The 27726-nt window shown below is 43.6% G+C and overlaps 1 protein-coding gene across 20 annotated transcripts in view; it reads right to left on the bottom strand.

Annotated features, from left to right (window-relative positions):
* Positions 1-2288: 2288 nt before the first annotated feature.
* LOC149913406 (uncharacterized) overlaps positions 2289-27726 on the bottom strand; it is a 45135-nt gene continuing 19697 nt past the window's right edge. For 5 of the 20 annotated variants that reach the window (XM_090129654.1, XM_090129659.1, XM_090129660.1 and 2 more), the window contains 17 exons: positions 26506-27294; positions 25615-25807; positions 25017-25107; positions 24643-24850; positions 23159-23336; positions 22836-23011; positions 21850-22037; positions 21070-21207; positions 20837-20983; positions 20148-20328; positions 19983-20066; positions 19357-19495; positions 6563-6742; positions 4572-4654; positions 4334-4444; positions 4062-4241; positions 2289-3603 (listed from right to left, as the gene is read on the bottom strand). In XM_090129654.1, the coding sequence (XP_089985780.1) occupies positions 3496-3603; positions 4062-4241; positions 4334-4444; positions 4572-4654; positions 6563-6742; positions 19357-19495; positions 19983-20012 (831 nt within the window). In that variant the 5' untranslated portion in view covers positions 20013-20066; positions 20148-20328; positions 20837-20983; ... (6 more) ...; positions 25615-25807; positions 26506-27294 and the 3' untranslated portion in view covers positions 2289-3495. Of the gene's footprint in view, positions 3604-4061; positions 4242-4333; positions 4445-4571; positions 4655-6562; positions 6743-7639; positions 7700-8535; positions 8655-9856; positions 9998-19356; positions 19496-19982; positions 20068-20147; positions 20329-20836; positions 20984-21069; positions 21471-21649; positions 22038-22835; positions 23012-23158; positions 23337-24642; positions 24851-24948; positions 25108-25614; positions 25808-26505; positions 27295-27726 lie in introns of those variants that run through there. The other 15 variants (XM_090129652.1, XM_090129651.1, XM_090129653.1 and 12 more) reach the window with 15 other exon arrangements.

The following is a 27726-nucleotide window of genomic DNA, read 5'->3' as shown; positions in this document are numbered from 1 at the left end:
TTTTTAGGACAGTTGTGCAATGTATTTAGGACAGTGGAGCAATGCAAGCAGCTATGCTTCCCTCTAACAGATCACCAGAGCAGCCATTCCCAGCACTGGGGAAAAAATAAAAGTTGACCTGTGGAGGGAGATCAACTTACCAAAGCTCTTCATGACCTTCCTGAGCGCCTGCGCTTCTTGCTCAGCGCTGAAAACTGAGGCCCGCTTGATTGTTGCCTGAGGTCACAAGGAAAGGATTTAGTAAAGGCAGACTTGCACACATAAGAGTTGAACTGAAAACAAACAAACAAAGAAACAAACAAACATAAAAGAGGTGAACACAGATAGTAAAACTCCACCCACACAAGTGATGTTGTATCAGGCTTCTGTCTCACGCAGCAGTCTGCTCTAGTGGGACTTCCCAAGCATATCAGAAAGAAGCCACAGGGGCACAACTACATGGAGAACATATCTCCACATTGCTGCCCATGGAGTACCTGGTTTCCAGTGAAATAAAAGCTGGGCCACCTGGCACCTGTGTTCAGGCCCACCAGGCCTTCTTCCTAGCAGTTCTCCATGTCAATCATAAAGCAGCGTGCTCCCATCATAGCCCTAGTCCTGACTTGTAGCAGTAAGGACCATTATTCTGCACCATTACCTTTGCTCTGCTCGGCACTGGTGAGGCTGCACCTGGAGAACAGTGTCCAGGTCTGGGCTCCCAGTACAAGAGACAGATGGGCATGCTGGAAAGAGTCCAATGGAGGGCTACCAGGACGGTGAAGGGACTGGAACACCTCTTCTATGACAAGAGGCTGAGAGAGAGGGGGCTGCCCAGCCTGGAGAAGGGCAGCTCAGGGGGATCCCACCCATGGCCATCAATCCCTGCAGGGAGGGGCAGAGAGGACGGAGCCAGGCTGCATCCAGTGGAGCCCAGTGCCAGGACCAGAGGTTGCCACCAAACATCAGGAACACTCCCGCACTGTAAGTGCTGCAGCACTGGCACAGGCACCCACAGAGGCCGGACACCCCTCACAGCGGGGGCAGTCAGCCGCACCTGCCGCCGAGCCACGCAGCCCGAGTACGCCCGGAACGGGCCGGGTCCGCCCAGCACCGACCGACTCGGTCGCTCCACGGCGGCGGCGGCGGCTCGGGTAGGACGGAAGGACGGCCCGGCCCCGGCGGGCACCGACCCACACGGTCGCGCCGTGGCAGCGGCCGTACTGCGCACGGTCTGTCCGGCTCCGAGCGGCTCGGCCGCTCCGCAGCGGCGTGGAGAGCGAGCAGCTCTGAGCGAGCCTCCGCTGTCGCGTGGGAGAAGGCGAGGGAGAGCGAGCCGCGGCGAGAGCCGGCGCCTGCGGCGGAACCACCGGGCCAAGACGACTTCCTCCGCACGGGACTCTGAGCCGCGGAACGACTGGCAGCTTTGATCGAGCCTCTGCTGTCGCACCGTGCGGCGCCGTTACCTGCAGCACTCACGTTCCTCTGTTGCATGGAGTGCTGTGCTGGTCTGAGCAGAAGTAGGTGCTTGCTTCTGTCCCGCTTTCTTCGTCCTGCGGGAGCTGCCTGCTCATGCTGGGAGCGTGCTGCAAACAGACACGTGGAGTCTGCAGGACCCCGTGCACCTCGGTCTCCCCCTGTGCTCCCACAGATGTAATGACGGGCTCCGGTGCAGTGTGGAGAGACTCCTGAAGGGTGAAGAGAAGAATTTCTGCCATGAATAGGGATCAGCATTCGGCTCCCCATCACTCCGGGAGGCAAGCACGGGGAAAGACATTTGGCTAGCCTGCCACATCCAGGCTGGCCAGTGGTGATTTGATTGCACACCCTCAAAACCTCAACTTAGTGTGGGACAGTGCAATGACTCTGGTATTGCCCTCCAGTGCTGCAATGCAGCTTTAGAAGAACCTCGTGAGGAGGAAGTCATCTTGGCACGTCATAACGCTGAGACGGGTTCGTTGTTCCTCGGGAGATGACAGTACAGGAGCATGCACTCTTGCATGCAGCGCTGTACCATGTGCAGTAGGATGCCGGAGGCTCGCGAGAGCTGATGGTAGTTCAGCGACTCAGTCTTGACATCGTCTGCCAGGAGAAGGCACAGCCTCACTGCCACAGCAAGCCACATTCCCATGCAACATGATCGTGACCAAATCCCATAGAAAAGGTCCTTCAGAGAAACAGCTCTTCCTCATTCCTCCTGGAGGAACTCACGCTGTACCCTGAGCTTTGCAGACAATTCTCCGCTGCTCTCTGCCGTTTCCAAAGAGCAGGGATAACACACCCGGCCGGACATGTGGTGGAAAGGGGAAGGTGGCTGCTGCCTTCTCACCAGGGATGATGTCTTTGGGGGACTGGAGGTCCTGCAGCCACAGCACCCCGATGTCCAGCTGGAAGACAGGCCTTAGCACCGAAACTGCCTCTTCTTTGCTGTGGAATTGCTCTCGGACTTTCCTCCCGAACGGCTGCACGTGGGCCCCCCTGCTGGATCCAGACCCAGACCTAAGATGCAATGACCACTTAAAAATAGTGGAAGCTGGTTTTCTCTTTACAACCATCTCCTTTCCTCGGGGCTGAGCTCTGGGCCCGAGGCACGTTCTTCTGCTGCCCTCTCCTCCTCTCCACTCCCAGCTCTGCTCTTCACACCATCCCACCCACACCTCAACTCTTCGTGCCTAAACGGGAGGCTGATGTGCAGGCCATGGCTGCCTGCGTGCAGCTGGGCTTCCCAGGGCAAACAGCAACCCTCAGTACAGCCCAAGGCTGAAAAAGCCATCAGGAAAGAGGCGAGCTCAAGGGGCTGAGTGCAGGGACACCTTTCTTCCTCCCGGGCTGCTTCTCCTCCTTTGTGCTTTTGCTAGCAGTCCTTGGAGAACAAGGGGATGCTCACAGCCTATTGCTAGCAGTTACAGTTGGGCTGAAAAGCCACCCGTTGGGAAGACCAACAAGGAAATGGGGGAAAACCAGCAGAATTTCAGGGGAGAGCCAACCGGTTCATCGCCCCGCAATTGCCAGCCCAAGCAAGGGACCTTTTGACCAGCTACGGAAACAGGCAGCACAATTTTTAAAAAGTTGATTTCGTTTTTATTCAATACAAAAGGATTTGGGTTGTATTTCTCAACACAGCCCAAAATGAAACCCCAGTGTCCAGGATTTCTGCTTAGCAGTGAGTCATTCAGCCTCCAGTCAGACACAAGGAGAAGCCTGACATCACCTCTTCTCTCTCCAGGCCCGGCTAGCTGTATTTCAATCTCATACTAGACCGGCTCTGGCCCTAAAGAGATGCATCCTGAAAGAACACAGCGTCTCCATCTCTTGCCATAGATGAAGTCCTGCCTCTGGCAAGTCCTCTTTGCTTGGAACGCAGCACAAGCCCTTCCCTCCCAGTTGCCTTAGTTCCTCTGCACTGTCCGTGACAGGGAGAGCACGGCCATGCCAGAAAACCAGACGACTCAGTCAGCTGCTTTTGGTGCCACCTCTGAGGAACCATTCCAGATGATTCTAGTGTCCTCGGTCAAGCCCTTATCGGTTCTTTTTGCTTTCCTTCTTGGCTTTCTTCCTCAGCTGAGCAGCACTTGCCTTGGGTTTTTTCACTGTCTCCCAAGTCTTAGTCCCAAGACCGTGTGAGTCCTACAAGAATCAATTCAGAAACGGTCAGGGAACCTTCACAGCTAACAACTGGCTGACAGCTCGCTTTGGGAGCTCAAGTCACCCTCCTGGGCAGCTTTGGCTGCCAGTACTGGAAACCGCCTTCCTGACATTAGGGCACACTAGAAACTCCACTTCTATCTCAATCCCAAAAGACCCACACAAACTAGAATCCAAAGCCATCTTCTGCAAGGCAGCACCTGCACAGGGGTTGGACACTGCCTGGCAGTGCACAGAGCACAGCAGCAGCAGCAGGATAAGATGAGCTTGCACCTCAAGGCTTCTTGCGTGCATCAGGTACAGCACGCACACCGAAGGAGGGACAGAACTATACCACTTTCAGCAGTGCCGGGACACACTACCGTAGGCAACAGCTACAAATTGTTCCCTCCCTGCCTATTGTCTGTGCCTTTCTATCAGCCTCAGAGAGCATGACTTACTGGCTTATGGCACCTGGAAATTGGCATGATTACAACTGACGCACAGAGAAGCTGCAAAGTGGCTCCGCAGAAGAGATCGTGGTGCAGCACATTCTCCACCAGCGTGGGCTCAGGGATCTCAGCTGGGGAGAAATGCCCTTCAGGAGCCTGCTGCTCTCCCACTCTCAAGGAGGCTGCTTTCTACAAGAGGGTAAAAAGAGTCATCATTCTCACATGCACATTGGTGTTACAGGCTGACTTAGCTGTTCTGAAGATATCCTTGGTCTACTGACCCAATAACAAAGAAGGGCATGAAACGCAGCTGCATCGTCTTTTACCACCTGCCGAGGAAAAGATTCCTCCAACTTGAGCATTGCTCCACTTGCAGGTGAGGGGAGCAGGAGCTGAAGAGGATAGGTGGACATGAAATAAGGGAAAAGCTTAACAGAAAGCAGATCTGTTGCAGACAGTGCCACAAGCTGTGTTTGAACAGCACCACCTTAGCGCACACTTACAGTAAGGCACACCTACCTTCCAAGGGCCACACAGGCACCTATTGCTCCCCTGAGTCCCAACTCCATTTCTCAGCCACTCATACTCTCTTCCTCGATGTTCTGCAACAGAAAAGTCACAAGACGGAAATTCAATTCATCGCATATGTCATCAAACCTCCCGTCTCAGTGCACTCGCACTCATTTCTCTGCATGGTAAATCAGGGGAGTGCTTACTGAGTGAGCGGCATGTACTGCCAATTGCTAGCAGCAATCTATGCCTAACTCTAAACTACTAACAGTAACCTATGCCTAACGCTAAAACTAAACTTAACACTAAAACTATGCTAACACCAACATCAACAACAAAACCCAGAAGGGGGACCTAACTCCTAAAAGGGGAAGATGGAACTGGAGGCCTGCAGAACCGCAGAGGAGCAACAAGGTGGAGGAGGAGCAGATGTTAAACAATGCCACCCAGCTAATGCTGGGGGTGGGGCCGCGCGGCGGGTAAGGAGCCCAGCGCCCGGACCAGCGATGGCGGAGCTGTGACCGCGCCGATGCGGGGCCTGGCACGGTGGTGTGGTGCCAGGCCAGCTGTGCCGCAGGCGGATCCACCTCCATGGGCTCCTCTGGAGGCGGATCCACCTCCATGGGCTCCCCATGGTCGGTCACAGCGGTGGTCTGGGCGTGATGGAACCGAGCTCTCTTCCTCCTCTCCCTCCTCCACTTGATGGTCACGGCGGGCCCCCTCCTCCTCTTCGGTTCTGGGGCCCCCAGCTCCCTCTTCCCGTTTAAAACCACGCTATCCTCTTCTCTCGCTCTCTTCGTGCTGGACATGGCTGCCACCTGCCCAGCACTCTCGGAGACGAGTGCGCCGGGTGGGGCGGCAGCGACCAAGGTGACAGCTGTGACATGGGGAAGGTTCTGCAGTGGCACCTGTGCTGCTGCTGGGAGTGGCGTTCTGCATAGGACAAGGAGGGGGCTGGAGGACGGGGCACGGGACGGGAGCTAGAAGGCGCTCCCTGTGCCCAGCGGGCAGCCCTTCTCTCCGGCGAGCAAGAGGGCACAGGGGAGCCGAACCCGAGAAAAGGGCCCTCGGCCTCTTTCACCCTCTCCACACATCACATAGAAGCAGTTCATCACAAGGGCACTGAAGTTGTATTTTCTGAATATGCAGCATTTGGGACGCTGACTTACTCCTGTATTTGTATCAAATGTAACATGGAGAGAAATGCACAATAATTTGCCATTTCTAATGAAATAAAAATGGTAAAGCAACAACTGATGTTTTCAAAATTGCTTTCACGGTTATCCTGTAAGCATGGTAATCCAAGCCTCGACCACCTACTGCTTTAACTGCAGGCACAGTAAAGCAGGTTCAATTCAACTATTATACCACTTGCATTAAGAAGCTTTTGCTTTCCCTTTCTTACTCAGAGTACAGAAACATTTCTATTTTTTTAAGAAAAAGTTAAGAATCTAAATAATATCTCTGAGGCAAGAGACCAATCATCTGACAAATTCCACATGGGTATGAAGTATCTCACTGCGCCCACATTGCTCTCAGGAGGTGCAATGTATGAACTATGAAATTTAAAGCCATATAGCAGATTATGTCCAACAGTAACTTTCCTTCTACTTATTTATACCAGTTTCTTACTACTTGACTTCTTTCTAATTTGAAGACAGCAAGTTGTCTCACTATTTAAAACCTCTGTTTCACTGACTTAGCAACTCGCAACAAGCATCAAAACTACTTAAAAATTAATTCCTTTCTTGATTAAACCACACACACACACACACACACATACACACACCTGAAGGTCTACTAGGCCAAATAGTTTAGAAAACCTTCACTTTAAAAGCTTTTGGGAATTTTTGTTATGCAGCAAAAGACAGATGTTACGTGTATTTTGGTATGCTTAAAATAAGAAAACAGAAAAGGCAGCAGAAAAATTCACTAAACTCATACCCAGGTGGAAGAGGACCTTGACAGTCTGCAATTAGTGCCTGAGTTGGAGGACTTACTTGCTGTACTTGTCTTGATACTGGAGGTGTGGTGAGTGCAGCAGTTGCAGGAGCTGTTGTTGCTGCTGTTCCCCCCCTCAGGGCTCGGTTCTGAAGATGTATTTGCAGCTGCACCTGCCAGTGAACCTGCACTGGCCCCATCATTCTCTGTGGACGTGGATGGAGAACCATTTACACTTCCTACGATGCCAGACATGTCAGAAGAAAAAAAATAAATCTTTAATTGGTATTTCTCTCCTTATTGGTAACCTATTTCAGAATTTGTAAGTCACAAAAGTAGACGTGCAAAAGGTGGTGGTTTGAAGTAGTGCGCACATATAGCCACATTTTCTATTTCACACACACACACAGACACACACAAAAGGCAACTTTAGCTGCACTCTGTAAAAATGCTTCAACCCAAGAACTATCAGCTATCAGCTGCACAGCTTTGATATGACAAAGAAAAGTTATTCACCAAAGCAACTTGTCTGCATTTTCTAAACATTACATGATTATAAAGAAAAAGCTACTTGCTTGCATTGATGGATTTCCCATTTAATATTTGCAACAATTTAAGAGGCAGCATGCATAACATTTTCAAGAAGGGATTTGACACAACGTGGAAAAATTAAGGCTGTGGAAGGGAGAATACATGCATTCTTTAAACGCTTTCAGATTTTTTTTCCCATGCAGGCCATTTGGTAGGCAGTATTAAGAACTATACACAAGTCTTATTACTAAACTACACTGCCTTTATCTTTTAAAATAATTACTGCAGCCTAGTTTTCCGTCCAGCCTCAGTATTTATCAATTGTGACAATAAGATCACCAAAACACATGGTAGTGTATGCAACACCTATCACTGTCTTAAAGCTTTGTAGATTCTGAATTATAAGATGGACTAAAAAACATATTTATTTTCACGCAATCAGTGTTTGAAGTGCTGCTGTTTCAAATAATTTAACCAGGACTGTAGAAACAAATCACTAGTCTTTCAAGCTCCAGTATTATCTACTTGAGGGAGTTCTGTAAGTCCTTCAGCAGATTTGTTCACGGGTCTCATTAAAGTTAACTGAATGCAACAGTAGCACTCACTCATGTTCTTTTGGCACCAGCTCCAACATATTTAGCAGTATCGCTGCAATCATCACTTACCTGTCGTGGAAACAGAAATTACTTATAAGAGGAACAACAATATTGAATGCAAGCTGTTAAAATAGAAGTTATATATCCAAGAATTTACCCTGAAAAAAACTGTAGTTAAAAACACGCATCGGAAAACGTTACGTTCATTTTAAGACTGTACAGAGAATCCACAGCTTTGAAGTGGATGTCTGGCCCTAGAATACGCACCAGCTACTGATGTGGGTCTGCGGGGTGTGGGTGGAGGTGGTCAGAAAGGCCTGCGAGGTCGAGAAGGTTTGCAGCTTCCATTGGTGAGTAGTGGGGAATCACTGCCATTAACAGTCTTGTTTTTATTTGAAGCAGCATCTTCAGAGCTTTCAAGGCCATCTGAGTGAGTCCTTTGTAGGAAAAGACAGTTAATCATGAAACCTTGCTCTGCAAAAAGGTGAAAAGCAGGCAGAAGACCCAAAGAACCTGAACCCAGGGAGAAGCAGATATGCTGAATTCAAGCCTAAGCTGTCAGGAGAACTGGAATCTAAAGAAGAGATGAAACTCTGGGGAGCATAACACAGGACCTATTATGGCAAAAGAATATTACTTAGGCTGCAATCTGAGCTCTGCCTGGGCTCCTCAAAACTAGAGGAGAATGGTCTTCTGCAGATACTCCTTACTCTTCATCCCAATTAATATCTTGCACAACTGCAAAATGCCAATATGTTCCTTCTGCAAACGTTACAATTTCTGTGAAATGTTTTTGGACGACTCATGATGAAAGCAATTCCTACTCCCTCATCCCTCAAACCTTTCCCACAAAAAAGCCTTCATAGAACATATCATAAGAGGAAAATTCTACTCATTCAATTTACCTCATGCCTGCCACGTGTGTAGTGGTTTCTTATTTGTTTCTTTTTGTTCTGAGCAAATCCTCTATGTAAGATGATGTTGAAGTTCACACCTTAAAGCAGAGCTTATATACTGCTGCTCGCTGGGGATATTACAAGACAAGAAGGGGATATTTTGAGACAAAACACCTCATTGCTCATGTTTTTCTTCTGTAATCACTCATAGGCTCCTATCCTTGCTTTAAAACGATCTGCTACTGCTATATCATAATTCCTCATTTACAACAGTACAACACATTACATTGTTCGTAATGCTGCCTTGTTACAAATGCCTAGACATAACAGCTCTATCAGGGCAGTTCACATGGAAACTAGTATCAAAACTATGCATTTTTAAAAACTCAAGTTTACCACAAAAGCATCCAAAACTGTTCTTTGGTTAAAAACAAGCAACACCATAAATGGCTGGATAGAATATCAGCAGTCTACAAAGCCAAAATGTGAATAATAAATGTGTGCAATGGTACGGTGAAGTACCTGACGTTCACATTTGTTGTCACGATGTTCTGCTAAACTTAATTATCTCTGGGAAAAAAACACAACAAGTGGAGCTTCTACTAAACTGAATCTTTTGGGAAAAGTAATATATGTATTACTTTTTGGAAATGTAATATCTATCTATTTTAAATGTTTCCATCAATATTTTCTTTTCAAATATGGAATCTGAACAATTGCCACATTTTGCCACATTTTGCCATCAGTACTTATTCATAGGCAGAATTTCAATAATGCTTCAGATTACATAGTGTGACAGTATTTTCTTGATTGAGCTAAAAGAAATGGGACAGATAAGAGTATTTTAAAATCTTCATTTAATCTTATTTAATATATTCTTCTTTGTTTTCTTCCGTCACAAGAATGTTGCTACCATTTGGCTTCAAATCACAGCTTTGGATTTCACCTAGAATTTCTTTAGCAACTGAGAAAAACATTTCCAAGCCACATTCTTCAATATCATTCTCTCTGCAAGGATGAAAATGTAATTATTAATAACCAGGTCCAGACTGTGCACGCAGTAGAAGAGATGGGTACGAAGAATATAAGGACTTTTCTTATCTGTTTAGAGCTCACGAATCAAGTTAAGGAAATGTTACACAATAACTGTGGTTTTGTAAGATTTACAGACTACACCTCACTGATGTGCATAAGCAAACTGTGCACTAGGTACAGTTGTATCCTTAAATTCATCTGTCACTGGGCTGACAAATTACCCACCGCCTCTAAGTGGAATGCCTATAGAATACAAAAACCTTTGAAGTAATGACATTGTTGTATGTTTCATTACCTGCTGCCTTGTGAAGTAATAGCAGATAAGAAGGAAAAGACTCAGAATGCTTAATGAATTATCTTCAACTCCAGTATATTTATGGGACTATCTTGTAAATCAAAATATTCCAAGCTCCTAAGTTAACAAAATAATACGTTCCTGAGAAAGAGGAATTTTCTCATTAGAAACTTCAAAATAAGAAGAACCTTCATTCAACAAACACTGCTCAGATTTCTGTTCTCTCTATATGGTTTAATAGCCAGAATAACAGGTGCAACATTGCAATTTCTATGTTGGTATGTGCTTCTCTATAGCAGTGATGCACATATGCAGGGGTGCTGTACTGGGGCAGGCAGGGACAAGGTTGCTGTTCCCACGGCAGCCACACGGTGCTGTGCTTTGCACTTGCTGCCAGAGCAGCACTGGTATCACAGCCATGTTTTGGCTCCTGCCAAGAGTGCTGGCACAGCATCAACTCTGCAGCCCCTGAGCCAGCAGGCTGGGCGTGGGCAAGAGGAGGGGGAAGGACAACAGCAGGGCACTGATCTAAACTGATTGAAGGGATATTGCATACCATACGATGCCACACACAGCATGAGGAGCTGGGGAAGGGCCACAACATGTACTGAGGCCTTGCTTTCCAAGGGGTGGCCAAACACTGCTTACTACTGAGAGAAGCTGTGGATTTGCCATCCCTGGGGGTCTCCAAGGCCAGGCTGGATGGCACCCTGGGCAAGCTGATCTAGTGGCTGGCAACCCTGCTGGCAGCAGTGGAGCTGGAACCAGGTGGACTCTGAGGTCCCTTCCAACCCAGGCCATTCTATGATGAGCAGAGGATAATTGTTTTCTCTCCTTGTATGGCCTTTGTTTGGTGTTTTTCTTTTTCCTCCTTTTCCTTTAAATTGTCCTTATCTCAACCTATGAGCATTTCGTTCATATATTTTCCAACCACATTTTCTCTCCCCCGTCTTCCTTTGAGGGGCAGTAACAGAATGGTGTGGTGGTGTTCTGTTGACAGCTGCTGTGAAACCACCACTTGATGAACATTTCCCCAACATAAAATGCAAATGCCCTTAACTATAAACATAGAAACATCATTACTGAAAACATCACCGTGATGTATTTAGTGCTGTGATGCAACAGTGCTTCTCAATTTGATCTCTCCAAAATACAATACAAAACCTCAGGAGAGCTGATGGATGGCAAAATAAAGTTACTTCTTCCTTTCAAATGAGACACCTGCTCTAACTGACTCAGCTTGAGCAGAGGGGCCTCACTAGATGAACTCTTAAGGTCTTTCCAAACAAAGTAATTCTGCAGATTTTCTCAAAAAGTGGGACCAGAAAGTGATTCAACATTATTGCAAAGCTTCCTGGGAATTTGCATCATTTGCTTTTTTGGTGATTAATAAAAAGGTATCCTCCCTGCCAGGTGTGATTTTTTTACCGCACATTTACAGTGATTTCCTTCAGCAGTGCTGGTAAGCAGGTCCAGCTACTGACCTCTGCATTTAGAGCTCAGTGCACACTGCTTAGAGGTCTGAAGGTTCTTCTCTGAAATGCTCAGGTACTTCCGTGTTTACTCAAAAGGGGCAAAGCCTTTCATGGACTCCAGATTAGAAGACTTCTGTATCAGTACATATACTGTAATTGACATGTAGTTTGTATTTTCTCTAGAGACAGCTTTCAGAAAAGTTCTTGCTACAGCCCTAAGTTTCCTCATTGCTTTTTTTTCTGAGGCAATAAGCTAGAAATTAAAAAAAAAAAATTCGAACAGCCAAACTAGCCAAAAAGAAACCCCCTCAAAATACTAAGTGTAAATTAATAAAAGCATAGGTAGCCAGCAGAGTGGATAAATTTGAAACTAACACTTAGAGTGAAATGCAAAAGTTGTTTTTGACAAGTTCTGAGTTTTTTATTTCCCTACTTCCTATGTAAGCTTCTCCTGGTAGGACTGCTGGTCCTACTTGGAAACCTACTCAAACTTTTTGTACTTGGAAAGCTCACAAACTATCACCTGAATGCTGTCTGGCAATGCTGCACACTTTGAAGTAAAGGTGAGGAGGAGGAAAAAGTAATCTGTAATGTCTACAAGTTCTCTTCCATGCCATTGACAAGCAGCTTAGTACTGGTATTCAGAAGGCTCTGTGCTCTCTTTTGATCCATTATAGTAACACATGCATCAAAAGAACTATACAGAGAATAAAAACAACACACTTCTGCACCAAAAGACCTTCAGGTTATCAGATGTTATTTAAAAAAAACCAAAACACTGTTTTGAAATGTGCAAATGATAGTGCTGAGCAAGTGTCCAGCTCACCTTTACTACACAGACAAATGCAAAGAGGTGACTATGTTTACAAAAGGTTATACTGCTCTTTCACTCTTAGACTCTCCACAGAACGTTAATGGAGTGACATTGTTCTTAAGGTAAATTTTGTTACAGATGGTACTTATTAGAATTTATTCACAAGTTCTTTGCCCCTCGATTAAAGACCAATTAGTGTAAATTTCTTTCCTGTAGCTTTCTCTCACTGTTGTATTTGCTTGATTTCTAAAATCCAGTAAGTCACAGGATAACAAGGATAAAGAAAAAAATACACACCTACTTGAGATTCTTTAATCTCAAGAATCAAGCCTTCGATCTTTTTTTCCCTTTCAGGTCTCAATTTCATGGCATCTTTACTCAAATGCCCACTACTGAAGTTTCCTAATGAAATGTTCTCTTACTGCACCTTCTAGCAGCACATTACCCAGCTCAGAACATGCTACCTTTTCAAAACTGATCCAAAAGTCCTATTTCAACTTGTAAATATCTCAAAAGCTCTTTCACCCTTTCTTCCTTGCTTACAATAACAATCCCAAGATTCATCACCAGAGATGCACTACTTTTCGTCTTTCACATTTCTGCTTTTTAAAAATGCATTCATCTCCTAAGCTTTTTAAAAAACGCTTCATCATTCTTGAGTGAAATACGTTTTACCTCTCTAGACACTTAAACCAGCCTAAGTTTTCAGATTTTTAAAGAATTATTATTTATCATTATAGCAGTAGAAGTTTTAACTGACTATTTATCCCTTCTATTCCTCAGTCCCCAGTTCCTGCTTTTAAGTGTCAGGAAAAAAAAACAAAAAACACCACTTGTTATTAGAACAACTGGTGCATAACAACCCTGGAAGCTTGCTCTTACAAAATTAGTACCGAACTACAATGCTTTAAAACTAAATGCTGTTTAAAATTATTTCTACGGAATTTTTTTTTGAAGTTTCCAACACAGTTCTCATCTTTGTGCAAAAAAAACCCCAAACATATATATATATATATATATTTATATTTATATTTATTTCATGGACATAGTGACACTTGGAGACAGAATTTCACATTTTTGCATGATCTTTAGATAAACAAGCATGGCTGTATGCTAACTGTTAGTTTTTGTTAGTCTCTGTTCAAATAACATTATTAAGGTGTCAGGGCATTAAGAATGACATACAGGTAACAGATTTCTTCAATTCAACTTCTCATGCCCACTACTAATATGTTTTAGTACAATACCTGTTGAAATGAGTCTTCAAATAATGTTTTTCTGTCAGATGGGCTCTAGGGAGACAAGAAGGGCAGTAAGGTGACAAAGTTGAAGGGACAGGCTACTTGGGGAGATTGCAAGGAAGTTGCTAAGGTATGCAGGGAGGAAGTTAGGACGGCAAAAGTCCAACTTGAACTCACACTGGCCACCACAGTAAGAGAGTAAGAAATCCTCTTATAAATATATCAATGGTAAGAGAAGGACCAAGGAGAATTTCCATCCTTTACTTGATGCAGCGGGGAATGTGACCACTGAGGATAAGCAGAAGTCTGAGGTCCTCAACGCCTTCTTTACACCTGCCTTTAAAAGGCAGATCAGTTATCATCAGGGCACTCTGTGCCCCAATCCCGAAGTCTGGGATGCTACGCAGAATACACCCCTGGTGATTCAGGTGGAGACAGTCAGAGAGCTCCTCCTCCATCTGGACTGTCACAAGCCCATGGGACCGGATGGACTCCGTCCTAGGGCGCTGAGGGAGCTGGTGAGGGTGATTGCTGAGCCACTCTCCACTATCTACCAGTGCACCTGGTTAACTGGAGAGGTACCAGTACTTCTTGTGATTCCCATCTACAAGAAGGGCTGTAAGGAGGATCTGGGGAACTACAAGCCAGTCCCCAGTCACGGGAAAGTTATGGAGCAAATCATCTTGGGTGAGATCACATGGTATGTGTGTGGCATCCAGGGGATCAGGCCCAACCAGCACAGGTTCATGAAAGGCAGGTCGTCCTTGTCAAACCTCATCTCCTTCTATGACTGGGTGACCAGCCTGGTAGATGAGGGAAAGGCTATTTATTGATGTAGTCTGCCTAGACTTCAGCAAAGCCTTTTCCATGGTCTCCCACAGTATTCTCCTGGGGAAGCTGGCTGCCCATGGCCTGGACAGGTATAACCTTCTTTGGCTAAGGAACTGCTAGAGGGCTGCACCCAACGGGTAGTGGTTAATGGAGCTAAATCCAGCTGGCAACCCCAGGGGTCGGTACTGGGGCCCATCTTGTTTGATATCTTTACTGATGACCTAGATGAAGGGATTGAGTGTACTCTCAGTATGTTTGCAGATGACTCCAAGTTGGGAGGTGGTGCTGACCTGCCTGAAGGCAGAGAGGCACTTCACAGGGATCTAGATAAGCTGGATCGCTGGGCTGAGGTTCAACAAGGCCAAGTGCCAGGTCCTGCACTTTGGCCACAACAACCCCATGCAGTGCTATAGGCTTGGGGCTGAGCAGCTGGATGACTGTGAAGAGGAAGGGACCTGGGAGTACTGGTTGATGTCCGGCTGAACAGGAGCCAACAGTGTGCCCAGGTGGTCAAGAGGGCTAACAGCATCCTGGCCTGCATTAGAAATAGTGTGGCCAGCAGCAGCAGGGAGGGAATCATCCCCCTGTACTCAGCTCTGGCCACACCTCAAGTACTGTGTCCAGTTTTGGGCTCTTCACTACAAAAAAGGCACTGAGGCCTCAATGTCCAAAGAAGGGCAACAGAACTGATGAGGGGTCTGAAGCACAAATCTTATGAGGAGTGGCTCAGGGAGCTGGGATTGTTTAGTCCGGAGAAGAGGCGGCTCAGAGGAGACCTTACTGCACTCTACAATTTCCTGAAGGGAGGTTGTGATGATGAGGAGGGGTTTGGCCTCTTCTCCCAGGTGACAAACAGGACCCAAGGAAACAGCCACAAGTTGTACTGGAGGAGGTTTAGGTTAGACCTCTCTGAGGTTTTTCTCAGAGTGGTCAGGCACTGGAATGGCTGCCCAGGGAGGTGGTGGAGTTGCTGTCCCTGGCAGTGTTCAAGGGGCATCTGCATGAGGAGCTACAAGATGAGATTTAGTGCTTGTGGTGACAATGGTGATGGGAGGATGGTTGGACTAGATGACCTTGTAGGTCATTTCCAACCTTGTGATTCTATAATTCTATGCATCTACCAATTCAAACAATAATTAATTCCTTCCTTCTTCACAGATCTTAACAACTTGGTTTCCTTTCCTCTCAACACTCTTTCTTCATCCAGATCCTAGCAAGTCCTCTTGGATGCTTTCAACTGCTCAGCAAAATGAAAAATCAGGGAAATTGTTCTCTACTCTGGGAGAGTTCCAAAGCTTTTTGACCAGGGGTAAAACTTGGGTACCTCACATTATTTTTTTCCAACTGTTGGAACTATCTTTTTTTATGTGCACATTACATATTTTCACATTTATCAACAGTTCTTGGAGATCCTAGAGAAAAAAACCAAAGGACATTCTTCCTTATTTCTCCTATTGCTTGGCTACTACTTTGTGTTCCTCCATGACAGTGACACTACTAGCTTATTCATTATTGCTTCTATTTTTAAAATAAGGAATATGCATTTTTTTTTCCATGCAATTCCTTGAAAATTAGTAAAGGACAAACCTCAAGCTTTTGAGAGGTCTGAACTGGTCATGAAAAGCATCCAGAAGCTCAGAGGCTTATCCAAAGCTAATCTGAAAATTTCCAAATGTCTTTGCTCTAGAGAGAGGCACAGAAACCCGTTGGATCAGGACTCCCATCACTAACTGGGCTTGCCTCTCTCACTCTGCTCCCTCACCAAACATCCAGGACTGGTTTTTACCATGTCCTTGCTGAAGAGCACACAAGATACGCAAGCACACCGTTCTCCCTAGGAAAAACATGGCTCCTAGGCATCTACACTGCAAACCTATAAACAGACGTTTAAGTCTTATAGGAATCAGAACAACTTAAAACGTACGCCTGAGGCCCCTGTTTAGCAGTAATGGCTTGCTGAATTTGGGCTCACAATATGATTCCAACTTGTCACCTTCCTGCCTTCCAACTGCCTTCACTGTGCTTTGAAGCTAAGATCCAATGCCTTAATGCCCTTATGTAACAGCATCTACTTCATCAAACACAGAGGAAGGAGCGTCTCAGTAACATACATCACACACCAGCCAGGCTGGTAAAGATAGGTAACTCTTCTGTGACAGCTTCATTGGAACGTTATTGTATTAGCCTTGGTATCACCCGGAACTCATTCCATTCACTGCTTTGAGGGGTCAGAGCCTAAACTCTTCTAAAAGACCACATATCATCATGAAATCAGGTACACCTGATACGACCACACCACTAAGGCTCCTTTGCTAAACTTCAGTGGTTCCCAATGCTTGCTTAAAAAATAAAATCCAGCGAGAATATCAAGCGCCAACACTTTCCTCAGTATCCCAACATCCCTGCCTTGTCCATCTCTGGCCAGCAGGACTAAATTCAAAGCAGCGCATACCACAATTCCACACAGGTAGCTTGAAGCTATGTTTAATCTTGCAGATCAGAGCTCAATAAACATTGGCTTGGCACAAGTCACTCACAGAGAACAGGGGCTCTGCTATCACCAGTACCTGCTATACATCAAGAAGGAACGTGCTGAGGAAAATGAACACAGCAGCATACAACTAAGAGTTCCTCATGACTGTCAGCACTGAAAGCAAAGCAGGCTGAAGAAAAACCTCAGGTAAATCCATAGAGAACAGCAAAGCAGGGAGGACAAAGAACATGGACTGATCCTGAACCAAACACATTAGACAACAAGAGCCTTGAGAGGACTAGTTGGTTACGCAGATAAACAATACGCACACCTGAAATGGTGATTTCTTCTGAAGACACTAGGGTGTTCCTCATAAAGAAAAAAGATAATACATTAAAAAAATCAGGACGGATATAATTTGAAAATTCTTTTCAACTGACCTGGCATCCTGGGGCAAACTGAAGACAAGACAGGACACCAATACAGAAAAAAAAAGAACTAACAGCACAGGGGGGTGCCACAGAGAAACTGGAAAGTGACCAAATCTCTGCTCAGATAGAAACCATTGTGTGAAGTAGACAGCTTTTGCCAATGAGGAGCACAGTGGGAGGTTGAGGATGAGGAAGGATGCCATCTGTAGCACAGACATTCACACCAGTGGCATAGAGTAGCGCAGAGCTACAATTTCAAAGTGATTGTAAGGTTTTATTTAACAATTCTGTGTGGGATGAGCTCAAACAAACTGCAAGTGACTGATTAATCAATGCATCTCAGTGACCTCAAAACCTGATTGTCTTGGAAAAAATAAACAGAACACACCATCTCAAATAGCATATAATCAATCTAGAGAATTGAATCCAGCAGGCAGTCCTGTGACCAAATTTTGTGCTGGCAGCAGACTCTTCTTATGACCATTAGGAACATTCCCAGTTACAGAGCTACCACAACTTGGGCAGAAAATATACAGACCCACCTGGGAGAATAGAAAATAAAGAAGCAACTTACCCTCCCCTTATCCAACTCCACTCTCACATTTAGAAGTGAAACTACAACTTTAAATGCCATGAAAAAATGAGGGAAAAAAAAAAATCATCTGGTATTTTCCAGGCAAACACCAAGATCATAGAATCACAGAATGTCCCAAGTTGTACGGCATCCACAAGGATCATCAAGTCCAACCTCGTGCTCCAGGAAGGACCACCCAAACACAAACGGTCTTTAAGCTGCAGCAGCTCAGGACCAGGCCCACAGCCCTGGGGAGCCTGCTCCACAACCACTGGTATCAGATGCAGCAAGCACAGGGAGCAGGCAGGTAGGCACAGCAAAGCAGCAAGCAAAGACCAATCTCTGAGAGGGGGCCTGCTTACAGAAGTAAACCTGGGGCCTACCTACAGAAAGCCCTCTGGAAGGCCCAGAAAGGCTCTGGGGTAGCTGGTAGCTCATCAGCAATAATAACATCATCAGATGGTGGATCGTCTGATGGCGCAGTCATCATCACAGCTTTGGACAGAAATTGAGCAAAACATGAAGACTGAATTACTCGAGAACAACAGCAACATTAACCCCACAATGCCCTTATTACTGAGCTAATTAATTCCCAGGTAGTTAGAAACAGATTCGGAGTCTACGCACTTTCTCCTTGCCCACAGAAAAAAAAATAGTCCCAGTTACAGAATGGCGGGGCAGAAATTATAGGCTGTAATGTAACAAGCTCCAATCTCCACGCATAATTACGTCTTATACTACTGCCTTTGAAATTCAAGGCTCAGATCAGGAACAAGCCTGCATCTTCATACTGTCACAAGGGTCAGTTATATCCTCACATCAAACAATACAGGATTACGGAGAAGAGCCAAAGAGGTGTCGTCTACAGAAGCGGAGAAGTAAAATTCAGGCAGGACTGAGAAAAAAAAAAGCTGTTTGCAGCAACGCGTACTACTGAATAACTTTGAGTGTTTGAAATTACAGAAGACGTTGAATAGCAACTGAAGAGGACTTGTTTCAAATCACTCATGGGAGATCTGTGCTTTTTACTAACTAATCTCAACCTATTACCATGGTAGCTGTTACTGAAACAACTTCTGCTCAAGAAGTCATCTTTTAGTTCCATGCTCCTGAGATCACCGGAATACTGCTCTCAGTCTTTGAAATTTAACAGACAATTATATAAATATTATAAATATTATAAATATTATATATTTATTATGTATATAATAATCCTGAACAACAGATAGTAGCACACTAGGTTGACTTTGCGAGTTAGGATTCTTACAGGAACAACAGTTTTCATCACTTCCTTCGTTTTGGCATACAGAACAGCTAAAGAAAAAGCAGTTCTCAAGTAATTCTGATGCTTGGAGCATCCGCTTCTTCAAGTTTAAAGGAAAATCGTTGAAGAGATGCTTTTGTATTAGTTTTGCTTGGATTCTGAAAGGCAACATGCTAGGAGGCAGTGGGTTCGTTTCTCACCGAACAGATGTTACAGTCCCACTGACCTTCCTTTTTAGCAAAGCCAGATCCAAATTTCCCTCGTGCAGTATTATGTTTGGCTTTGAAACTTGCAGTACATTCAGTGAATGGGGAGCCACGTGTTTCCCACATAGCTGGATTTGGGCTCTGGCATGAAACATAATTCTTTGCAGTTGTTTGGAAGAGCAACAACTTACCTGTTAAGGGAGCTTCATGAAGATTTTGTGCTCTCTGAGAACTATCTGACATAGCATCTGTTCCATAGCTTTTAGCAGACCACCAATGAGATGATACACTCACACCGGAGTTATTACATTTCATTTCCTGAATGTCATTCTGTTAAAGACAGTGTTTCAATTAAGAGAATGTAAAGGTATTCCATAGGTATTTGAAGAAAACCTAAGGAATGATCCCTACTCTCTTGCTGTTTAAAAGCATGTTTAAGGTCTGAGAAAAAAATAGAGAGTTAACTGCTGGAATAATTCAAGATCTGCCCGTCCTGTACAGAACTCTGAGACTGTTCTCCAAAGCTAGAAAAAGCCCAGAACCAAGAGGACGATAGCCAAGCTGATGAAAGCAGGACTCTTTCTTGTTCACACAGTCCTTAGAAAGGCTCCCTCCGCATCTCTGAGTCCCCAGTCAGAGTTTATAGGCAACAAGTTTTACTCTCGCACTCAATTTCAGCAGATGTTCAGAGCAGATGTTTTCATGAGTCGTGCACTAGTCCAGAAAGAATGTCTGTCCAATGCTTGGATCACCAAGTACCTACCATAAAAAAAAAAATCAACTGTTCTGCATTGAATATAGTGACAAAGTTATTTACCTTTAAAGCCTCCACTTGCTGACAGAGCATCTGAAGTAAAGACTGGGCATCTTCTGCCCACTGAGGGAGAGTTTTAGGAGAAAACTGGAAAAAAAAAAAGAATGTACTGAACTTTGAGTTGTTATTCAAACGTAACACTTCCCTGAAATCATATGGCTCATGTACCTTGTAGCTGTCAGTTGGTGAGAACAATAACTTCTTAGGAAATGGAATGTTTTACTCCTGAACCTGCAGCTTGAGAGATCTTTCTGGAGGAAAGATCCCCCTCTTCCTTCTCTTCAAATTCTCCAAGCTCCTGGATCACTGCATTCAGCATTTCTGTTAGAGTTTCAATAGACACTGGCAGCTAGAAAATTAATTGAAATGCAAGTCATGATTGCAATCCTTCCTCAGAGCAAGAGGCTACATTCTGAACTCTGGTAGAACAGCTCACAAGGCTTTCATTACAAAAAGACAGAAATGTCGTTAAGTTTTGTTCCTTGCTTTTTTTTTTTTTTTTTTTTTTTTTCCTTCCCAGCAAAGCCCAACCTCTGTTAAAATTAATGTAAGTGGACAATTCACACAAGCCTGAATTCTACTTGGAAACTATCAACCACACTGAGAAGATAGTGGGAAAAAGCTGTTTGTTTACATAAAAATTGCCATTTGCAGGAGTCAAAACATTGCATGTTCTCGTGTTGTTAGAGAAGTTTCCCAGAATATATCAACCCACTGGAGTAAGGCAAGTTATTTGTCTGGGGGAACAAGTAAGTTTTCACTTGCCTTAAAGCAAAGGCTGCAAATGGTTTCAATTTGAAACTGTAAGCGACACCACTGCATCTCTCCAAACAAGATGTTGGGCAAGAATTACTTACTTTGTCAGCTACTGACAGATCTGAGGAGAACTCATCAATGATCTTCGTTAGGTAGTGCTTTCTTTTAAGAAGATAGGTTTTGTGTTCTCCTTGTTCTTCTGGCAAAACATCACCATTCACAATCTCCTCTGCCTTTCTTTGGCAAAGCTAAGCAACAGCATTTGGATTAATAAGAATCAGTTGGAATGCAAGTAACGAAAGAGCATTTGGGGTAATGCAGGTTAGGGACCAACCTTGGCAAGATTCCAGTATGAAATCACATTCTTGATAGCTTCAAATGCTAGGAAGGCATCATCAGTTTTGCCTTCAACCGCATCCAGCACTGCAAATGCTATTCGTGCCTCTTCTTCATAGGCTGCAACCTGAAAGACCTACAACCAAAGCCAAAGACAAGTCATACCTAACATATGCGTGAATACTTGGAACAGCTAGTGCATGCCAACATCCAGGAAGTAATCAGGTATTACTCATCTTCCTCTAAGACAAGAAAATACTTTTTCAACAAAGTTGGTGCTAAGGGAGTTCAGTGTTGTCCAAGCAGATACAGGTTCACATCTAAGAAAAGTTCTCAGAAAATATTTTTCCCCCTTTATCAGATGCATTCTAATACTACCAAGTCTCACTGTTAGCACAATGCAAAAAAAAAAAAAAAAAAAAAAAAAATCCAACTACTACTACAATAAATAAATAAATAAATAAAACAAAAACCCCAATGTAAATGTGTCTTATTTTCAGCTGGGAACTGTTTTCTTCAGCGTGTCTGGTATGATGCGATGTTTTGGTTCTAGGAGAAAAGCAATGTTGAGAACACACCAATGCTTATAGTTCCTGCTAAGCATGTTGTACAGAACCAAGCCATTCTCAGCAAATAATCCAAGCAGCTGGGAGGGAACAGAATTAGGACAGCTGACTTAAACTGGCCAAAGGGGTGTTCCGTGCAGGATGACATCATGCTTAGCCATCTTCCAGGTTAAACCACAACCATAAGCTTGTATAAAGACATATAACCTTACTCCAATCTTAGATTGGTCAATCTGCACCTGAATGTCCACATTATGGAAACATTTGAAGAGAGGATCAGTTGGTTCAGGAATATTTTTGTTCTTTTTATCGTTTCCAAACTAATCAGGATTTTCTTCCAGTAGTAGACACTTCTTCCAATGTATTCCTTCTGATCACAGAAAATTTTCAGGCTGGTGCCCTGTTGAAAAGAAATAGAAACTACCTCAACAAATTCAAATCAAGTCTTACTAACACTTATTCTTTCCTGGTGTAGTTGTTTTCTTGAAAAATTCAAGAATTGTTCTCTGACACTTGTGATAAATTTCAGGAGGTCTCTCTCTAGAGTTATTTGAAGTAACATAAAGACAGAAAACAACACTACAGTTCACTGTAATGTGAAGAGGTAGTGAGGGAGAGTGTACCTGATAGGTTGACTAGAGAAACTAACTTACCCGACAAAGTTAACAGCAGTTCTCAATAGTACCTTCTCATCTGATTTTGTTTATTTTGTGTGTTCAATTTACACAAGGAGAGAAAAAATGGACTGTACACCTTTAAAAATAATCTTAGCTTGTTATATTTTGCAGGCTTCTTGCCCAGTGTATAATTAAGGCGGGCCGAAGGCTTGCAGTGCTTGCAGAGAACTTAATCCATGCTGTGCAAGAAACTTCAGTTTTGTCTCTCATTCTGGTCTGAGTATCAAAGGAAACAGTCCTCAGTTAGTATTTTCTCTTTTTCTTCTATTCACGTGACTTGTTTGACGAAAACAAATAGCTAGTAGGTTCTAAACTAGCTCTAGTTTAGAAATGCTGTACATGAAACATTAAGCCCATTTACAGAAAGCTTGTATGCAGTAGGTCTCAAACCCCTACTGCAACAAAACATTCATGTCCAAAACAGCCCAACAAAGCAAACTAGTTTTACACAAACTATGGGAATCAATTCAGAAGCTGTCTAAAGGCTTGTTTCAAATATTTCCGAACTGAAGAATTCTTACGTTGTTTTTTTCTGCATAAGAATATGAACAGCATCCCACCAGGATGTTTGCTTCTCAGTATAGCACTGTTTGCACAGCAGCAACAGTAAGAAAGGAGGCTGATGTGTTTCATTACGAGTATTAAATTTCTCTTGCAATTCTAAGTTGCTAGTGAATACCATCCTGAGTAGAAATACCTGTTTTTGTGAAAATAAATAAACAACAACAACCAAAAAATTAGATACCAAAAGAAATAAAAGAAAGGAAAAAAAAGGAGAAGAAAAGAAATAAGAAAAGAGAAAATAGCACTTAAATGCATTTAAGATGTACGAAAGTGTACTGACTTCAAGGTCCAACAGGCAAATGGATTCAGGAGCAACTGTCTCAAGTCTTGATGTTTCTTGGGGCAAGTGAAAAAGCTGTTTTAAAAATTTCACATTGGGGGTAACACCGACACAGAGTTCCACTGCAAACCAAGCCACACAAGGTGCTGGAGACTACCGTTGTGCATTCGAACAGCACCTGTGCAAAAACAAAGCAGTGGTAAGTTAGTATCTACGTCCTAGGGAGGAACGCTAGGGTCTGATCAAAGCTGGGTTTCATTCCAAGAGAAGTAAGGAGCTCTGAAGATTTCTCCCATCCTAGGAGCTTCCTAGCAACCTCTTCCCACCTGTTTGCCTTTGTCTAACAAGCTGGAACTAAGCCTTTTGAAAAGCAGATGTAACACTCTTCAAGTGATTTCTCCATCTGTTTTGATTACACAAGTAACTTTTAAAGGAGAAATAGCAACTTCACAGAAGTGCACAAGGCAAACATATTGGTACATTTGCTCTTTCTGTCAAGGCGAAAAATGGTGAGAACATCTCCAAGGAAGCACATAAAAAATTTAAACATTAACCTCTCCATTTTGAGGTATCAGGTTAAGCTGATGTATTATACAGACATCCTTCCCGTTTTTCTAAGTCTGTAAAGCTCAAGAGATCTACCATTTTCAGCAAAGAAAACAACCTGAATGCTTAATTTCTGTTTTGAATTCAGTTTTGTTTTTTACTCCTGCAAATATGCTTACACTGCTTTTCCTCTAACAGGGGAAATCTTTATCTGATGTATAATAAGCACAAGCCTTTGAGTGCTGTTTTTTTTTTTTTTTTTTTTTTTTCGTTTTTGTTAGTTTGCTTTTAAATACACATTACAAAATAATATAAAGAAACAAACCCCTTAGGAGAGACTGTAAAACTATAAACTTTTTCCTTTATACCTACACGTATCTCTCTTTAGCTATGTCTATCAAGAAAAAAGGCCATAGTTGTTGCTGTAGTTATTGTTTTGTATCCTGCTAGATCATTTTAGATTTAATAATCTAAACATTTCTGAAAACTAACTAAGTAGAAAACTACCAGTATTCTAATCTTCTCTCACTCAATTTCAAAGCCAGACTTCATCATCAAGTCTCAGCAATTCATCCTAGAGTTACTTCATTTTTATGCTTGGAAACTGCATTCTTGCATTACAAGATGTGCCTTCCTATTAACACTTCCTAGTGTTCAGACACAAAAGGCTAAGCAGACAGCTGAAGTGAAAATGAATCAAAGCAGACGAGAAGACAGCACTGTGGAAGCAGGAAGTGCATGAGAAATTCTTCAGAAACAGGCGTGACAGTACCACCTCTCAGCAACAAGCATCAATGGAAGCTTCGTGCACATCACCCTCTTGCACTGATACACTGAACAGCTGTCACAGCCCCACCTCTTTCGTTGCAAAAGGAAGGAGTTAAAAAAGCTCCTCTGAAACAGTCGTGCTTCAGTTGAATTTAAGAAACACCTCTTACCATTATCATATTTATTAAGTTCTTCTTACATTGGTGCTTGTGTACTGACACTGCTTGTCTCATCTATGCCAAGGAAAGAACTCTCTTGAGAAGCCCCCCTCCCAAAGAGGCTTTCAAACAACGTCAGTAAACCCCTTGTGTTGGCAAAACATTCCAATCTCTTTCAAGAAATTTTCCTTGCCATGGCTTAAGTTCAGCAACATATGACCTAGAAAACAAAAATGGGATTTCACATAAAAACACTGAAGGACAACCCCAACAGTGGGCTGCTCTTGCTACTTAAGGTTGGGAATCGAGCCACTTAACTTTTCAAGTAACTATTCATAAGATTAAAAGAGATTTATGGAACTTTCTTAACGATGAATTCTTATTACCAGACTGGCTTTTTCGATCACAAGCCAACATTTCCAGCTTGTCTTCTCCAGCAGGATCCCCTTTTATTAGTTTTGACTTTGGTTTAAGAACCTGGAGAAGAAAGGAGAGGATTTGTCACAGCTTCTTTACAACAAAAAGCAGATCACTTAGTTTAGTCTTGAACATTAGGAAACATATTCTTATTTCTAGCATAAGAAAACTTTAGAAATATACACTCATTCTGAAGGCACTCTGCAACATATCAATGAAGAAGACACAAAGTGAGTAATTTTAACTACTGCCAATAGCTGTAAGCACACACAAGAGACAGTAAAGTTCCGAACACCAGCAGTTGCACAAAATGGAAAATTAGTAGTATTTCATAAGGCAAAGAATTAAGACTGACTAAGCTCTACTGACCGTCTGTGAACAAGAATGTGGGAGATACTCAGTTAGCTCCTGTCCACGTCCTTTAAAGGCATGTGGAAGAGTAAGACTTAGTGAGGGGAGAGCCTTACAAACACTAATTAATCTTTGGAATATGGGTGTTCCGCACATGTACAGCAAGAGTGGTCAAGAACTGCATTAACTACAGGCAGAAAGTGAAAAGTGACTTACGCTGAAACTTTTCAAATAACACAGTGCTGCCAGTTGACACGCATCGCTCCACTGCACCTTACTGATCTGGGCCAGTTTGAGCAGAAACGTCCCAGCATGCATGTATAGCTGTCCTTTCATTTCCAGGACGGTGTGAGACAGCTCCTCAGCTTCTCTCACATACTGTTTCACAGAGTGAAGGAGACGATCAAAGCTAGAAGGCAGAAAAAACTCATTTTCAACAAAGTCCTGGTAAAAGCCATTGCATGCTTTGGGTCAGTGTTATTTAACTGTGGACCAAGCAACTCGGTGATTCAACTGCCACCACCTCAGTTGTTTAAACCTGAGTTGCACAAGAAACCAGGACAACAGCCTCAAGTTCCCAAAGCACTGACCTTCACTTATGGAAGTGAAATCAACGGAAGTCAGTAGAAGTCAGTATGAAAGAAAACATAACGGGAAGAATGGAACACAGAACTTCACCAAGGAGTTTCCTACAGACATTGTTTTGCACTATGCCAGCTGTGCCTCAGATGATATACCTTGAAGTCAGTTGGTTTACCTGGCCCTACCGTTTTTTTCTGAAGGAGAATGTTCTTACTGAAAGTGGCCTTCTGCTTCTCTTTTATACTACAGACCTACAATTCTTCATTATCTCACTGCAGGTTCTGTTAAGTTGATCAGGACAAAGCTGATCCACAAATGTCTGTGAAATCTGAATTAGCTGCTGAAGTATAGAACAACGTTCTCTTACTGAAGAGACAGAAGATAACTGACCCAGGATATCACCAAGTCTTCTCCAAGGCTTGTAGCTTGGACAAATACATAGCTTGGGCTTCAAGCCTACTAAGAACCTTAGTACAAAGAAACTCCTCTCCTGTCCACAAACTGGTTACTCAGGGAAACTGATACCTGCTAGATGTTCTCTGACTAAGAAAAAAGCATTCCGTTCTGGATTTGCACTGACGGACATCTCCCGAAGCAAATTTCATTTTAATAAAGCTAGAATGCGCCAGCAGATGACCGCTTTTGATAGCTCTCCAATTCCTTGTATTAGATTCCAAGTCCTGGGCTGATTCAAGGTATTCCTAAAGAATAAAGTTCATCAGAGGATGAGGAACCACCATCTTTCTGTGAAGGCAAGGACATTACTTCTCCAGGACACACTGCTACCTAACCCACTTTCACAGGTGAGGCATTAATGTATCTTTCAGCAGTGAAGTTCCAGGAACTCTTCAAACAGTTCTCTCCTTGATGAAGCTACTATATCTAGCTTAGACTTGAAGTTAGAAAATATACAAGGTTTAACTTTAGGAAGAAAATCCCCATTAAACAATTGGCTTCAGTAGACTTTCATTTGGAGGAGTTACATTATTTGAGCAATAGCTGTCAGTGGAACGAAACTAAGAGACTGTGACCAGTTTTGAGGATACGGAAGATTATGACAGAATCAAAAGATGATTAAATACCCCAAGTGTCTTTACGACACAGGAGCACCATTCCAAGCTCGTCTCCAGAGGTATTTTCTTCTCTGCCTCCTGAACATGGAGCACAGCATCTTGTAATTTATTGCATGACTGGTACAGTGCAACCAAGTTTGATGTTAAGAGAGACGTCATCAGGTCTTGCATGGAATTCAGCTTGAGTCACATAAAAGAGCTCATTCCAGCCATCTTCAACTTTATATTCTTGTAACTTCTCCTATTAAACATGAAGGCAACATAATTAATTTTTTTCTGCATCAGTCTTTTCAACAACCACATCACCACTGTTTGCTCACCTCCACTACACAGACTACAGACTTGATGAAATTACTCCAACATCTTAGAAACAAGATAACAGGGAAAAAAACTTCAGAATGTGCCTCTTGTAGATGCTAAGTTAAGACTGTCAGACAGTTTGATCCAGTGACAGCACACCTTGTTACAGAATAGCTAGTCCGTATGGGAACTGTTGAATCACAGTCTGAACCTCTGATTGATCACCTCAGGTGAGCACTGAGTCAGCCCTGGGAGCGCAGGTGAAGGCAATTCAGTTGTGTGACCACAAGGGATGGAGCCCGGCTGCACCTCTCCTAGACCCCATTTAAGGGCTGACTGCCACTGAGGAAGGATCTCTCTCTGGAGATCGCTC

The sequence above is a fragment of the Phasianus colchicus genome, chromosome 37 (genome assembly GCF_987193195.1).
Source record: "Phasianus colchicus chromosome 37, bPhaCol1.hap1.1, whole genome shotgun sequence".
Classification (NCBI taxonomy): Eukaryota; Metazoa; Chordata; class Aves; order Galliformes; family Phasianidae; genus Phasianus; species Phasianus colchicus.
This window is presented reverse-complemented; position numbering and strand designations above follow the sequence as displayed.